This window comes from Danio rerio, chromosome 7, assembly GCF_049306965.1.
Source record: "Danio rerio strain Tuebingen ecotype United States chromosome 7, GRCz12tu, whole genome shotgun sequence".
Lineage (NCBI taxonomy): Eukaryota > Metazoa > Chordata > Actinopteri > Cypriniformes > Danionidae > Danio > Danio rerio.
In genome coordinates this window covers 13,465,699-13,482,937 of record NC_133182.1, presented here as the reverse complement: position 1 = coordinate 13,482,937, position 17,239 = coordinate 13,465,699, and the positions used below count along the sequence as shown (strand labels likewise).

Sequence of the window (17,239 nt, the reverse complement as noted above, 5' to 3'; positions counted from 1 at the left end):
TATATATATATATATATATATATATATATATATATATATATATATATATATCATGAATCATTTTCCTGATAATTTTACACACTTGCTGGTTGATGTGTCTTCTCTGCTTCTTTGACTTGGTCTGTCTTCCATCTCCAAACTGGTGCCCAAAAAGCACCTATAAGCAAAAGGGCAGACAAACAGTTAGCTTCATACAACACTTCTGGGACACTACTGCTGCACTACAGAGCAAAATTACTATTAGCTCAGTTTGAACATGCTGACAATACTGTAGCTCAGTCAAACTGCAATCATTTAAACAAAAACATCTGAAAAGCATTTCCATCACAAACACACATTCAAGAACAATCTAACAACAAATAGTGGTTTTAATGACCTAGGCAGAGCATTTTAAAACAGTTGATTTGATTTACACCTTCTGTTTACAGACTATAATCTAATGCTGGGTTCACACTTACTGCAAAGTGAACACGTACATCACAGCACTTGTTCTTGAATACTAGCAGGATGTTTTTTGCATCAAGCTAATTTTTCATGATTTAAATATTAGGAAAATTTTGCAAAAAACTTGATTGAAGTGATACACCACTTGTGTTGTATTCATTTCAATCAAGTTTTTTTTTGTAAAAATTCCAAATATTTTTCCACGTTTTTTGAGTTTCACTTAATTTGTGCTTCCCAGTAAAAATTTCCCACTATTTATGCATTTGCAATGACTAGCATGTAATCCACTCACCTGAATAGGTCACTTCACATATGGTATAAGAGCCCCATCCTTTTAAAGACAGCTTTCCCTCTGGTCTCCAGCACAGACAGACAAATTGAGTCTGCAACACACCCCTTTATTACAAGGGGACAAGGGGAGTCATGACTTGTGCTCCTATACATTCCTTGTTTAACCCCCCGAAAACAAGCCCTCAGTTACAATATTTATTGTAGACATTACCTTAAATTCCAGAGTGCAAAAGGCATCTTCAGCATACTTCAGTTTCAGACCAGATCCAAAGTCAGTCGTTAAATTCAGGTGAGGTCTCATGACCACTCGACCCTCCAAGGAATAAGACTGTTTGTTTGATGTTGTACTGCTGGGGAAAGAAAGACTAAATTAGAGATGTTTGTGAATAATTACATTTGTTTGTAGAAACAAAGTTGACATTCCATACTCTGCCTATTAAAAACCAAGCAAACAAACACACATGCCCAGTAAAATTGCTAATAAAAATAAAAACTATAGTTGAAAAAAAATCTGTCTAATATTTACTACTACTGGAGGTACTGGTGGAACTTCTGGAAGAAGAAAAAGAGTTTGTACAAGAAACTGCTCACAACAAATCTGTGAAAAACCTGACATTTAAAAATCTAATAAAAACGAGGAAGGTTCAACATTACCTTTAATAATCAAGAGAGGGGTGATTGGCATCAGTGTTTCAACATCAGTGGCTGTGGCTGCAAAAAATATGAATATAATAAGAGTAGAATAAGACTCAACCTAACACACACACACATACTGTGTATATATATAGGTTTAGACTGTGATAATGAATTTAGGTTATATTTGTGTGCTTAGAATTTACACTCACCTCACACTTCAGCTATTATCAGGTACACCTGAACACCAAAAAATAAAATGTACAGTTAGTGGCAATATACAATTAGTTCTCATTAGTAAATGTTAGCACTGCATTAACACCAGTGAGAAATATACAATATTTACTGTGTTAGTGTTAGTTTAAAATAATACAACTGAATTGTATTATAAGCCTCATTTAATAAAACAGTTAAGACTTGTTTCATAATGAGTTTAGTTTATTTAACTAACTTAACGTTAACGTTACAGTGAACAAAATTAACGTACATGATGGTGACTAACCGTAACGTTAACTTAAGTGAAAGCCAGAGCTTACCTAAACGTTACAGTCATTTCACCTTTACTTCAGTCTTGTACTGAAACAGAAAATGCAGTTAACAAGAAGTTAATTAAAGAAAATTCCCTTTCTTTTTTTTTCAGGAACTAACGTTAACGTTATGCTATGTTACCTCAGAAAACACTACAATCACCATCTGGCGTCGTTAATTTCTTGTTTTAAAAAAAGGCGCGCTTAAACCCTATATGTGCGAGTACAACCAAAGTACTCGGTAAATTCCTGTTAAATGACATGCACTATACAGAAATACACATACAACAATCATTTAACGGACAAAAGTCACATTTTAACACTTACCGAGGATGAATTCGTTGGGTGAAGAGACGACGGAGACGTTGTCTGTGGTGATGGCGCTTGTTCGCGGTCGAGTCGAGTCAGTTCTGTTCAATGAATCGGCTCCTTTAAGTGAATTGTAAAGAGTCGAATTCGCCTGAAACCGATTCCATTTTGTATAATATTGTAAGACGCAGACATATAATTCATTAATAATTCATCATATTGCTTGGTTCGTGTACTGCTTGTACACAAATTGCATGTTGATGACTATGAGCTTATGAACACGTCTGATAAAATGTCTGAATCTGATTCAATGTCACACGAGTCCTGAACCGAAGCAGTGCAAAAGTGATATATTCATTGAAATATAAAGTTAATTTTTTTCTTCGCCATTCAAAATATTACATATCTCTGACTTTAACAATAAGAATAAAGTTCGTTTGGAGTGTATTAAGAATTATTATTTTTTTCCTCCCAGGATTCATTTCGCATCATGCTGCATCAAGCTGTAATGGTGGATGAGAAGGCACATAATATTATAAATGTTGCTTTTAATATGTAATGAATTAAAGTTTAAACACTTTTTCATGCGAGAATGTAGTTCTTCAAAACTAAAATCTGTGGATTGTTAGTAAAGATTGTGTGTAAATTTTAAGTGTGTTTTGCCGGTAGCGGAGATCTATGACCTCCAGGCGGTAACGGCGCTCATTACTCATGTATCCGCCGAGAGGCGCCTGTCTTCAGGCTAGACATTGGGACAATTGCCCCGTCTTCGATGGCTCTATATGCGTCAGTAAATGAAGTTTTAACTGTTTTTCATGCTAGAATGTAGTTGTTTAAAACTCTAATCTGTGGTTTATATATATATATATATATATATATATATATATATATATATATATATATATATATATATATATATATATATATATATATATATAATTCTGAGATTAGTGACCTCCAGGCGATGACAGGTGCCCAATACTCATGAAACCGTGTAAAGCAGACATTTACCCTGACATTTAAATAATTTTTGGCTGTTTAACAGTTTGGTTTCATTAATTAATTACTTTTTATTCCAATTTATTATGTTTTGGCTAAGCACACAGTTATGTTCATTAAATATTATTTCCTATTCTATGTTAACTGTAAAAAAATTAAATAATGGTGCAGTACAACCAAAAAGATGTTGGTAACCAAATCGTTTTGGGGGCTATAACCTTCTGTTATTATCTGTTAAAAGTTAATTTGTATTAATTTCTACGTTGAATCAAAAAAAGGTTTGAATTTCTATAACTAACGTGCAAAATATATAGTCTTTTTCACAGTAATTTGCTGTAATCATGCTACCTGCCGTAATTTCACAATAAAATTATGAATACAACATATTACTGTGAATTTTTCAGTTAAATACTGTGAAGGGATACTAATGTAATTTACTGTGAAAAATTACAGTAACTTGTTGTGAAAACCTGGAAATTTTTTACAGTGTACATAATGAGAGGGTTCTCTTAGCATTAGACAAAATCTTTTTTTTTTCATTAGCTTCTGGTTTACATCTTAATATTCATAAATGTGCACTTTTATCTATAAAAGAGACTACCACTAAATGTGTGACTTCCCAGTCAAATCTAAAGTCAAAAATATCTAGATAATTGTATGTAAAGATAAAAAAAAGAGATTAAAAACTAAATTTTTAACCTCTTATAATCTCTATGCGGCACAAATTAAATTCTTTTGAAAAAAAATAATGTTTAATCTTAAAAAAAAAACTCTTCAATGTTTCAGAAGACTTGGGGTATATTTATTGAATACATGAATAATTTGACTGACTGAAAATATGAATGGATAAGTATGACACTTCATAGCTTTAATCCTTTATTAGTCATTATTGTTCTATTGTTTATTTCCTCTTAATTTACACATCAGCTCGATGTCTCAAAACTCTCTATTTAAGTGTTCTGTCTTGTGAGGGTGGGAAAGGGGTGGAGGGTGGTTTACATGTATACTGAAATGATTCTGTAAATTATTGATGTGAAAATAATAAAAAAAAATATATTGATAAAAAAACTAATTCAATTGTAAACTAGAGGTGAGGAGAAAATACTAATGAACCTAATTTTAAAGGGTGGTATTGATAACAGATTTTTGCTAAAATATTTGTCATGATTTGCAGTCACAACTTTCCAAACATGGAAACGGCACATACATGAACTAGATACAAACATTAGCTACACTGTAAAAAATTATATGATCCATTAGTCCTGACAGCACATGTTTTAGGTCATTTTAACTTACTGAACTAAGCTAATCATGTTCTATCTTAATTTTATAAGTTATGCAAGCTGTTTTAAGTCAGTTTAACATAATATAAGTTCAATGAACTCATGATTAATTTGATTAAGCTTAAAAAAATAAGACAAACAATCTGGATTTTTTTTTACAGTGTAGTAAAGTTTTTATAGAGCATATCTCTAATTTAAAAATATGGAAAGTTGCAATTTACTAGTTTATTTTCTTTACATGGGCATTATGTTGTTGTTTATTAATATATTAAATAAAATGTTTCAAGTATTAAATGAATGTTTATGTGCCTGACTTAACCTTAACAAAAAAAAAATCATAACATTGCATTGGAAGGTGATCCACTTACATTGTATTTACAGAATTTTTACATATTACAATTTGTGACCCAGTGTGTGAAAACCAGGCCAAATCCAATTCTGAGATAAAGTTTGACTGTAGCCATGCATTCATTTCACTGTCATTTCAGTTGTTGACATTGTTTTACTCATTTAATATTAAATAAATATAATCTTCTTCTTCTTATTATTATAATTATTATTATTATCATCAGAGACTGTTCTTTTTTATGTAGAAAACAGTAAATTATATATATATATAAAAAAAAAAAACAATGACTCCAGTCAGATTTTCACAGACTGGGTCACTGTCATTACCATGTCTGCTTCTGGAGAGACTTGGGGTACGAAGAACTGTCTGACTGCTTAGATCAGGGTTTTTCAAAGTCTAAGACAGTGGGCCTCCCTTTTGACACAACTTATCCATTGGCGCCCCGCTCCTCCCAAACACGCAAGCACACACGCGTGCATGCGCGCGCACACGCACACACACACACACACACACACACACACACACACACACACACACACACACACACACACACACACACACAAACAAAAATTCTGGAGGTTTTTCTGCTACCTCATCATGCTTGGTTTCAAGGTGTCGCCAAAGTTTAGCGGGTCTGATGCTGTCAGCCAAAATATCTTGACAAACCACACATAAAGGTCGTGGTTCATCAGCTGTTCCTGTACACAAAATCCTAAATTCAAATACTGATCATCATATCGGCGTCTTTTGGGTTTAAGCCCTAAACTTGAAGGCTTTGAATCGGGGGTCTCAGAAACCGATCCATTGTATTAGCAGCATGATTAGCAGGCATATACCTGTATTGGCGGGCTTGCCAAACAGAAGCGAATTCACAGCTATGGCCTTCTGGGTAAAAAGGTTTTCTTATTTTTGACGTATAATTTTTTTAGCTTTGTTTAATTAAAACGTTTAAATATAATAAAAAATACATATAATAATTAAACTTAATAATTATATTTTTATTATATAATATTTTTCCCGCGCCTCCCCAGACATGCTCTGGCGCCCCCCTGGGGAGGCGCGCCTCACACTTTGGAAACCCCTGGCTTAGATTTTCGCGAGCTCTGTCATTGCGGGGATGCTGCTCTCCGGAGGCATGTTGTCGCACAGATCACCATAAGCCACAGAAAACGCTCTCCGACAAATCGTGCAGTTGGCTTAATAATATTTCTAACACTCTGCAGCCAGGTATTTGTTTCCTCCCATTCCCTGCAGTATTTTTTCATTCGCTTGCGTTTAAACTCTGAAACTTTAAGATGCGGAGGGTTACCTGGAGAAGCATCTGCCTTTACTCTCTGTCAAGACTTGACAGACTCTACTTAAAAGACCCGCCCTCTTCACTGGACAGTTAAACTTCCCCTATACCGTAATACACCTACAGTAAAACACAGATTGCTATAAACTCGTCAATGGCAGGAAAGTGTTTTCTTTCGATAACTGCAGGGAAAGAATTAAACAAAATCATTTATCGATTTGACGCACATAATAATACCAGCCATACATGTGAAGCACAAAAATGTCCTTCAATTCAGTCACATCCAGCGCCTGTCACCCTTGAACCATCACTGCAAGATGTTTGCTTTTCTGTCTGTTCCATTGCTCCGTTTGTTAGATGTTTGTTCAAACTTTATTTTGCAGTCTGAAGTGCGTCAAACGAAAAAAAAAAGCCTGATTCACGCCTCAGGATGCCTAATTCCATCTTCTGGTTCATGCGAATTTTAAGCCCACACCCCCATACGATGACAAATAAATCCACAAGAAACAAAGTCAGTCTGAGATCCATATGTTTTATTCTCTTACAGGCAGGGCAGTGTAAGTGTGTGTGTGCATTTAGATACATTCTCATTCTTGAAAGAGAGTTAAAAGACTGGCAGGGTATAGTGACAAACATGTGAAGAGTTTTTTCTTTTCTTCTTTCTTATTTTGTTTCCTAAAGAATGACAGTTCAATCACTAAATATTGTTTTCTGAAGTAAACATATGGCCACAGTATCAGAAGTCCGTTCCTGAATAGTCTTAATTATTGTCTATTTATAATTTATACTGCAGATATATCAATATAGCTATACATTTTTGAGATAAAGTCATCACTATGGTACATGATAGAGCTGTTTTATTGATAAGTCCCATTGATTTTATATCTTTTTTTTAACACAACAACTGGAAACAAGACAGTATTTATTTATGTACACTCACGTGAAAAGGCAGTGCTATACACAACTTTTTGGTGAAAAAGTACAGCAGTCACAGCTTATAAAGTCAAAGTATTCAATAAAGCAGCAAAACAATACTGAGTTTTTTTTTTGTTAAAAATGCTAAAATCACAATGTGATACGCTTATTTTTTAGTAGTTGCATGCAAAACAACTTAAAAGGAAACAAACTGTGATCAAAGCATGGGAATTAAGCTATAAAACATAATCGACAGAGTATAAAATAAAACACTTGTCATGTGACACATGATTCGCGAAGCACTGTGGTGACAAACCGCTGTACTTTTTCACACAAACCACCCAAAAACTCAACCACTCCACCCTGAAACCATATATAAAAAGCAAGTCTAAGTTATTAAAATATTTCGCCGTCGAGATAAACCACTATTTATTGTAATACAGCAACAACCGTAGAAATGATTTGTTTTATTTTATTTTTAAAAAAAGCAGATGAGAAGAAATCTCTCTATGCTTATTTTGCTACTGATTGCACGCCATACCCATAACAAATAAGATCGTTCTAAAGTTACGCGTCTCGTTCTGCGATAAAAAAAAAAAAACATGTCGCAGATTCAGCCGAGCCATTTAAAGGGCGCATTTTGTGAACTGGTGCGAACCATTCAGCAACTCCTCCTGATGTCGTTTGCATTTATGGGCAGTGGTTTTCCAAAGAAATAAAAAATAAATAACAACACGTATTCATTATATATTCATTTCAAACTCGAAGTATGTAGTTGGCTTTTTTTGGCAATCGGGTGGAAAGGAAAATTATAAAAAAAACTTGCATGCAAAAAATTCAAAAGAAGACGTCAAAAAAAGAGATGACGAGAGTTAGCAAAATTGAACGTTTTTTTTTTCATTGTTTGTTTTTTTTAATATACGAGCATACAGTATTTTCTCATGCACATTGATGTCCACCAACCATCAGTGCCACCAACTACACATACTTCAGCAGGACATTCCACACAATCTTGTTCAATAAATAAAAAACAAAACAAAAAGTACAATCCGAAATAAAATAATATAACATCCTTCGCCTGAGACGTCGTTAGTCCCGTTTCGTCATTCTCAAAAGTCCTGAGGAAAGCTTGTCCTGTGCGCCCCTCCCCCGACTTCCCTTTAAAATCCCAGCCTTTCCCTTACGAAACTGCCAACCTTTGTGATAGCTTGGTGTTCAATGTAAACATAACCGTAACATTAGTGAACGTAGGGTCAATTGTGCAAGCTTCTTTATGCGCTAGTGTTCAAAGGAGCCTCTCAGCACTTTGTGTGTTGCAGGACACTTCATAATGGTGAATACGCCAGACACGATGCATTCATGTCTTTTACGATAGTACAAAATGAGGTCTTCTGTTCTTGATGAATCCTTAAAATCTGGAAGTCTCGGGAACTGGCCGCGTTGCTGCTACGCATGCACGTTTCTACAATCAGTTCAGAAAGAGCAAAGAAAGTGAACCCACCGAGTGCTGGGCGAAAAAAAAACAAATCAATGAGTCTAAACCATAGACGACAATGCAGTTTCCTTGGGGTTGGGACTAGCAGCGGAAGTTCGTAGCGTAGATGTATGGTTTACAGGCAACACTCCATCAGCGGGAGAAAAATCGTTGAGTTCTCCGGAAGATGAGAGCGGGAAGGATGGAGAAAGAGAGATGCCGGAGGACGGGTCAGCAGAGCCGGCAAATGTGCGAGGAGGCTTGGGAACCAAATTGGGCTCTAGCGCGGCTCTAGCTAGTAGCTTATCCGCGTTTTTGACACGCTGCTCCTCTTGGTGTTCCTCAGCCTGACTGTAGGATCCCCGTCCGGACTCGGACTCAGCATCCGAGAGCTCAAGAGGAGGCGAACTGCTTCCGTCCAGCCTAAACAGAGAGTCTAGGTACTGGGCGAACTCTAGGACCGCCTGACTGGGAGTACCGTTGGATAGTGGAGTAACTGCGGGAAGAGTTTGGGAGAGATCAACTTTGACCTCTTTTTCTTCAAACTCCCTGAGCTTTTCTGGACGAGAACCAGTCCGGGATGCTACACGGTAGGAGTCTTGACTGTCGGGAACCACAGATGAATCTGTTTCTGGATCTGTGGTACTCTTCAATTCTGGAGTGAAGTATTCGTTGTTGTATGGGATGTCGTTGGAGGGTTCTTCTGGCTCTGGAGGTGTAGGAATGTATGGTCCAGCCTCCCCCAAATCTTGGGTCAACCCTTCAGCAGCTAGGAGCTCCGTACGAGAACTCAATGAAGGATTCTCTTCTGGGATTGGGGCATCCAGTGGGAAAGGTAGGCTCCCTAGGCAGGGTGAGCCCCGTAGGGCGGCAGATGATCGGCGAGAGTCCAGGCTGTAGACGGATTCGGCATCGGACAGGCTTTCCATGATGGCCAAGGGGGCTTTTCGCTCCCGCAGCTCCACAGCCAGTCGCTCACGGGCTCCGGTGAGCACAATAGGGACAGGAGGAGGCGGACACTCAGAGAAGCCATCAAGGGAGATCTCAGACCGGGCGCAGGAACTACAGCAGGGCAGGACGGGATGGGACGGGGGCACAGGAATGGAGGAAATTAATGAGGAAGGGGTGTAAGGTGGTTGATGGTGAATTAAACAAGTAAGGGATGTTAGGATAAAAAAAGATCATATTTAAAAGATGCAGTAAAAAGCAGGCAAAATAAAATAAATATATTGTTCACAGCAAATTGACAAAAAAAGATGCAAATAATATAAAAGTCCAAAATTAAATATGTAAATGTTATAATGTTATATTAATTTTACATAAAAAACAAACAAATATAAAATAATATAAATATTTTATAAAAAAAAACAAAAATATATATTTTTTATTTTAATTAATTAAAAGAGGGGGTATTTTTATATTAGAATTTAGATATTGCATATTAAATTTATATTTAAAAGATGTCATAAAAAGGAGGAAAAACAGAAAAATATGGACATGTTCATTGCAAAATAAAAAAAAATAATAATTAATGTAATTAAAATAATGTAAATAAACACAAAAGTGAAGGCAAATATTAATTGTATATATTATATATAATACATTTTAAAACATCAAAAATATATAAAAAAAATATAATAATAAAAATAGTAAAAAGGTAGACAGATAGACCGGCAGCATGGAAGGGGTGTGAGGAGGTTGGTGAATGAAATGAGGGAGTAATTTGGATATTAACATAAAAAAAAGATAATGTTTAAAAGATGCCAAAAAAGGATGGTGAACAGAAAAAATATGGACATGTTCATTGCAAAATGTAGACATTTGTTTTGGGAAAATTGTTAATAATACAAAATTGAAGTTAAATATTAATGATGCAACATTTAAAAAAATCAAACAAAAACATAAAATATTATAAATAATTGTAAACATGTCAATATTAAATATGTAAAATAATATACATATTTATATATAAATATTACAAAATCATATGTATATTTTTAAATTTATTTGTATTAAAGCAAATAAAAGTTTGGTGTGTGTGTAAAAACAAATAATGAGAACGTGGTTGGGTGCAAAAAGCAGAGAGCAGGGGAAAAGAAGGACAAAGGGAGGATTATGGTTAGACGCAAAACTCTAACATGTCTAACATCTAGACTCTGCGTTTCTACTAAACCAGAGAGGACGAGGGGGGAACTGAATAGTACCGTACACAGTACCTCTGCAGTGAGCATGAGTGAGAAGCACAGGCAGCAGTGTTAAAATCAAACCAGAAGAAAATCTACATCATTGGCTTCTGCTTTTATTGGCCAGTTATACTTGTTTCTTACAATGTAAAAAAATTGAAAGTTGACTCAACTAAAAATTGCGAGGCAACTTGCTGCACAGCTTTTTTTGAGTTGACTCAACCCAAGTACTGTAATTGACTTGATTTACATAGTCAGTCAGTTGCCTTGCAATTTTTCCTCAAAAGTGATTTTGTTGAACATGTTGAACAAACAAAACCCGCCACACACATATACACTACCTGACAAAAGTCTTTGCAGAGATGTATGAATGCAGTCCTCCAAGCTCATGGGAGTCATACACAATATTAACTCTTTGTCCACTGCACCATGACTTTATATTCTATATCAGGGGTGTCCAAACTACGGCCCACGGGCCATCTGCGGCCCGCAATCAGTTTTGTGGCGGCCCGCGAGGCTTTTGATAAATATTAATAGAATCTGGCCCGCTATGCAAAAATGAACGTAATTCAATAAATAACCACCGGGTGTCGCTATTACATGCCGTCAATTAGGCAGCAGTTCTTGTAATGATGCAAAACGAACCAAAAAAAAATGAAGGAAACATAATTGATAACATTTTGATTTACATTTTGGCAAGCCATGGCGAAACCAAGAAAAAGGAAAATCAACAGTGAGTGCAGGAAATTTCAGTCACGTTGGGGAAAAGAATATTTCTTCACAGAGGTCAGCGGGAAATGTATCTGCTTAATTTGCCAGCAATCAGTTGAAGCAATGAAGAAATTTTATATTAAAATACATTATAAAACAAAACATCAGGCCTTCAGCTCTTACACTGGTGCCGAACGAGATCAAAAAGTAACAATTAGCAGCTGCCCTATCAGCTCAACAACACCAGGGGCCTCATGTATCAACGCTGCGTACGCACAAAAACTTTGCGTACGCCAGGTTTCACGCTCAGAATCGCTCACGTTTGGATTTACTAACAATGAACTGAACGTGGGAATGTGCGCAGGTTCACGGCAGCTTTCTGGCAGGCATACGCACATTTTTTGTGCGTGTCTGTTTTATTTCCATTGGCGACTCCTAGAGGCAGTTGTGTGCTTCTCTACAAAGTGTCTGATCCTTGCAATGGCAGCTGTATGAGACGGGTTCATCTAGTAGGTATGTAAGATTTCCATACCATACAGTTGACCAGCCAAACATTAAAGCACAATTTGCAGCGGTCGCCTGTTTTCCCAATGTAATCTGAGCGATCTACCGCACGCACATTGCTATTAAGACACCACCTGAAGATGAATTTGCATGTGTGAATCAGAAACATTTCCATTCAATAAATGTGCAAATAAAATATGATGCACAAACTTATTAATGATTCCTACTAGTCTTTCTCGTGATAAATAGTTGGCAAAATATGATATGTAGCGGGGGAAAAAAAAGAAGAAAGAGTTCATCAGACTCTGGATTCGAGCCGAGTTCATGCTCGAACGTGTCAAAACATGATCACATGCATCTTACGAGCGCGCCACTGAGACTGTTCAGAGTGCTGCAACATTTTACAGATATAAACCAGACTATTTTTTTAAATGCACTCAGTGCGATGTTCAGACCCAACTGTGTTAACCGTATCAGCTAAACTCTCCCACTCTATTTTTTTTCTTTTGTTGTTAATTCCGAAAAACAAACTTGCAAATAACACCGCTTTTCTCCGATCTACCTCCGAAAGCAGCACCTCCAATTCACATTCTGTTCAAAGTTTCTCTTTTTGCTTGCTTTTGCCGTTGCTTTTTCGTTGGGTTTTACCATTAACATAGTCATTAGCATATTCATACGGGGGAGGAGGCAGGGAGGGGTTTTGTGCTCGTGCATGTTGCGCTCAGTTTCACGTTCATTCAGATGTACAAAAGAATATGCGTGAGATTCGGCGTACGCAGTGTTTCATACATCTGAATTTTTTTCTGCGTACGCACATTTACAGCTTTGTGCGTACGCAATGTTTTAGTAAGATTTCCACGCAAGTCTTCGTACATGAGGCCCCAGTTTTTTCGTGCTAATAAAGTGCAAGAAAATTCTACACTGGCTAGTTATGAGGTATATATATATATATATATATATATATATATATATATATATATATATATATATATATATATATATATATATATATATGTGCATGTCTGTGTGATGTATGTAAAATTTGGCCCGGGACGACGTTTTTTTTTTTTTTTGCATCTGGCCCACGGCCCTAAAAGTTTGGACACTCCTGTTCTATATTGTACATTATTTCTGTTAAGTGACAAGACTTTTGTCAAAGCAAAGTCAGACCTTACTGTGCTAATTAAATGGTTAAAAATTAAGACATGATCATATTTTATTTTGGTAAAATAAGTGTAATCTAGAGGCCTTTGTCTTTCATATAATACCAAATGATCAACTAGAAGTCAATTATTATTCGTTGTTCCTAAAACTTGGATGGACGACAAGGCTTTTGTCAGGTAGTGTACATTTAGGTTTTATAAAAACATATGAATAATCATAAAATACAATTAAGTAATAATATTAAAGTAAAAGATATATAAGAAATGTTGTTGTTTTTTTAGTGTAACATTGACTGAACTCACCGGACACTGCTGTTTCTGCGGTGGTGTGTGGCTGGCGTAGGCTGTGGCGAATTTGAGGTGTCCAGGAAGATGGTTTCTGGATTCAGGTCCACTTCTGTTGGACTGACCATTATCTTAGCAGCAGACAGTAAAGCTGTCTTCCCTTTATTGTAGTTTTCCAACACCTGCAGGATGTGGAGGGGAAAAGAGAAAGCACAAGCCGGATGATAAAACATCAAGTGGAAAAACAAATGTAGGAATGGATTAAAAACAAGCGATTCTCACAGTACATGAAACTGGGAAAATGTTCTTGTAGTCAACATCTGAAGTGGATCTAAGGTCATTTGTCCTGACAGAAATGGGCGATGTTTGTTTGTTGACGTTTGTTGTTTGTTCAAACTACTTTAAAATGAGCTAAAACAACACAATTCTTGAGTTGTTTTTTTTTAGGACAACTTAATTGTTCTATGTAGTACACTGAAAAAGAATCATTGGATCCTAATTAAATGAACTTAAATAAATTATTGCAACTTTTTACTCCTAAAATAATAATAAAGTTTTTCCAACATTTATTTCTAAAAATCCGCAATAACTAATTCATTTATGGTGTTGTAAAAAGCTGAAATAAAGTGTCTAAGTTGTCACTTTTTACAGTGTAGTCAATCATTGAAGTGGATCAAAAACATTAATTGGGGTTGTTTGATACACTCAGGAAAAATGACGTTTGTTGTTTGTTTAAACTGCTTATTTAAATTGAGCTGAACATAAAGCTGCGGTCACACTAGAGTTGGAGCATGCGAAATTCTGTCGTGCGGCGCTGCGAAAAGGGGCGGGATTAAACAAGCTTGTTAGACATTTTTAAAAGCGAGTGATTGCTCCATGTTTTAAATTTCTGACCAGATATATCACATTTTGATCCCCGATTGGTCTTACGCAGTCAAGTGATGCGATTTTGCAGGTCAGAGTTCACCAAGCTTGAACTTTGCATCTTAGCAACCGGCGAAACGTAATGCATGACCTTGCGTTTCCAGTCTGACGCATTTGCGTGCGTATGAATGGAAGTCTATGGCAGCTTAATTCTTGAGTTTATCTTTTGGGGGGGGTGAGGGGGCGGGGCAATAATAGTAATTAATAGTTTTATGTTTAATCGACTTAAATTAGTAAAAAAAAAAAAAAAAAAAAAAACGAATGCTAACTTAATTTCTTTATGTTGTCCCAACACAAATCAAGTAAGATGTCTTAATCGTTTTTACTAATTTAATTAGATAGATCATAAAAGAATTAAAGGCAGAAGGGTGCAGAGTTCATGCAGTCATGGAAAACCTGGAAGAGTCATGGAATTTTGACATGGCATTTTTGGTAAAGTATTGGAAAAACAGAAAAACCCACAAGGTTTTGGAAAAAATCATGGAAATTACATTTAGATTAGTAATTTTTAGCAGACATTTTTGGCCAAAGTGACTTAGCTGCAGTCACACTAGATCTTGTGTGTGTGAAATTCTGTAGTATGGCGCTGCAAAAATGGGTGGTATTAAACAATAGGATTAGACGTTAATAAAAATGAGCGATTGCTCCATATTTTAAATGTCTTATTTTAATGATCTTCTATCAGTCTAATGCAATCACCTGATGCGATTTCGCAGGTAAGAATTCACCAAGCTTTAACTTTCGAACGCAGTGAAAAGTGAAACTTGTCAAACATGCTTGCGTTTCTGGTCTGCCACATGGAAGTCTATGGAGCAAAAAGTGCAGTGTGATCGCGACTTTACAATAGAAGTAGTTTTCCCTACTATTAGTTTAACAAACTATTAACATCAACTAAAATTAGTTTGACAAATATCTGTATACTGGAATGAATGTTAGTGTTTTTTTTACTTCTTTTCTTGGCCAAAAACATCATTAGTGCTGTGTAAGCATCATCTATTTTACATAGATATAAAAATAAATTAAAACTAAAGAGATTGTTGCGTGTTTTATGATATGCTGTAATGAATTTAAACATTCATTGTTTTTCTTATGATTTACCACAAATGCGTAGACATCACATGAATCATTAGGTCATGAAAACTCACTCGAAAGTCCTGGAAAAGTCATGGAATTTGTGTAGTAAAAATGTGTATGAACCCTGACGGTGGCACAGTGGGTAGCACAATCACAATCACAGCAAGAAGGTCGCTGGTTCGAGCCCCGGCTGGGTCATTTGGCATGTCTGTGTGGAGTTTGTATGTTCTCTCTGTGTTGGCGTGGGTTTCCTCTAAGTGCTCCGGTTTCCCCCACAGTCCAAAGACATGCGCTACAAGTAAATTGAATAAACTTAATTGTCCATAGTGTATGTGTGTGAGTAGGAATGTATGGGTGTTTCCCAGTGATGGTCAATAAAAGGCATCCATGGAAGGGCATCCGCTGCTTAAAACATATGCTAGATAAGTTGGCGGTTCATTGCGCTGTGGCGACCCCTGATCAATAAAGGGACTAAGCTGAAGGAAAATGAATGAATGAGGAACATGAAAGAAATAAGTTTTCCCCCAAAAAACTTAATAATTGTGTTGTTTCAACTCATTTTATACAAGCATTTTGAACAAACAACAAAAGTAATTTTTTAAATGTGATGTTTTAGGACAATTTTGATGGAAGTTTTTGATTCACTTCAAACGTTTATTACTGTATTACACATACATATACATACATACATTATATATATATATATATATATATATATATATATATATATATATATATATATATATATATATATATATATATATATATATATATATAGATAGCAGAGATCACCAATCTTGTTTCTGGAGGTCTGGTGCCCTGCAGGGTTTAGCTCCAACTTGCCTCAACACACCTGCCTGGTTGTTACAAGTATACCCAGTAAGACCTTGATTAGCTTGTTCAGGTGTGTTTGATCAAGGTTGGAGCTAAAATCTGCAGGACACCGGCCCCTCAGGAACAAGTTTGGTGACCCCTGCTATAAAGTGTATATATTAAATGCATCTGAATGTAACGTGAATGTGAAATGCATCATTTCAAGAAACTTTTATCAAATATTGATTTTTTTTGTATCGAAAAGCAAACTTGTTATGAATGTTTAAAATAAGGTTTTATTTGTTAATGTATTTACTAGCATGAACTAATAATGAACAATACCACAACATTTATGAATCAATTAACCCATTATTAAAATCCAAATTCATGTTAGTTAAAGCCCTTTTGTTGACTAACAATAACAAAGATGAATAAATGCTGTATTAAATGTATTGTTCATGTTCGTAAATAGATTAACGAACATTATTTATTCATTCGTTCATTTTCTTTTTGGCTTAGTCCCTTTATTAATGTGGGGTCGCCACAGTGGAATGAACCGCCAACTTATCCAGCGTATGTTTAACGCAGCGGATGCCCTTCCGGCTGCAATTCATCATTCACATACACTACAGACAGTTTAGCTTACTTGATTCATCTAAAGCTCATGTCTTTGGACAGTGGGGGAAACCAGAGCACCCGGAGGAAACCTACACGAACATGAGGAGAACGTGCAAACTCCACACAGATACGCCAACTGACCCGGCCGAGGCTCAAACCTGCAACCTCCTTGCCGTGAGGCCATTGTGCTACCCACTGCGCCACCGTGACACCTTAACTAAAATGAACTAATACAAATTATTAATATTGTTACAGAATGTTTTATCTTTGAATAAAACATTAGGAAAAATATTAAATATGCATATTACGTAGGTGATAATCAAAACCGTTTTTCGTGTAAGTGACACGGAGGCATCAGGAATGATACAAACATCATATTTTACCCACAATAAAGTCATTTCACATAATAATGCTTCATAGTTTCAGTCACAAAACTATTCAGCTGG

At 35.9% G+C, this 17,239-nt stretch overlaps 1 protein-coding gene and 1 long non-coding RNA gene across 4 annotated transcripts in view; both read right to left on the bottom strand.

The window, feature by feature from the left end:
• Positions 1–1,359: 1,359 nt before the first annotated feature.
• LOC141375315 (uncharacterized) lies at positions 1,360–2,253 on the bottom strand. Its single transcript, XR_012383169.1, has 4 exons — positions 2,223–2,253; positions 1,905–1,944; positions 1,581–1,608; positions 1,360–1,446 (listed from the first exon to the last, which is right to left on the bottom strand). It is a non-coding gene; the product is annotated as an uncharacterized lncRNA (long non-coding RNA).
• A 4,388-nt stretch (positions 2,254–6,641) lies between these two features.
• dagla (diacylglycerol lipase, alpha) overlaps positions 6,642–17,239 on the bottom strand; it is a 120,582-nt gene continuing 109,984 nt past the window's right edge. For 2 of the 3 annotated variants that reach the window (XM_021477715.3, XM_073908096.1), the window contains exons 19-20: positions 13,383–13,546; positions 6,642–9,580 (exon numbers count right to left, since the gene is read on the bottom strand). In XM_021477715.3, coding sequence (XP_021333390.2) covers positions 8,581–9,580; positions 13,383–13,546 — 1,164 coding nt within the window. In that variant the 3' untranslated portion in view covers positions 6,642–8,580. Of the gene's footprint in view, positions 9,581–10,561; positions 10,737–13,382; positions 13,547–17,239 lie in introns of those variants that run through there. The other variant, XM_073908099.1, reaches the window with a different exon arrangement.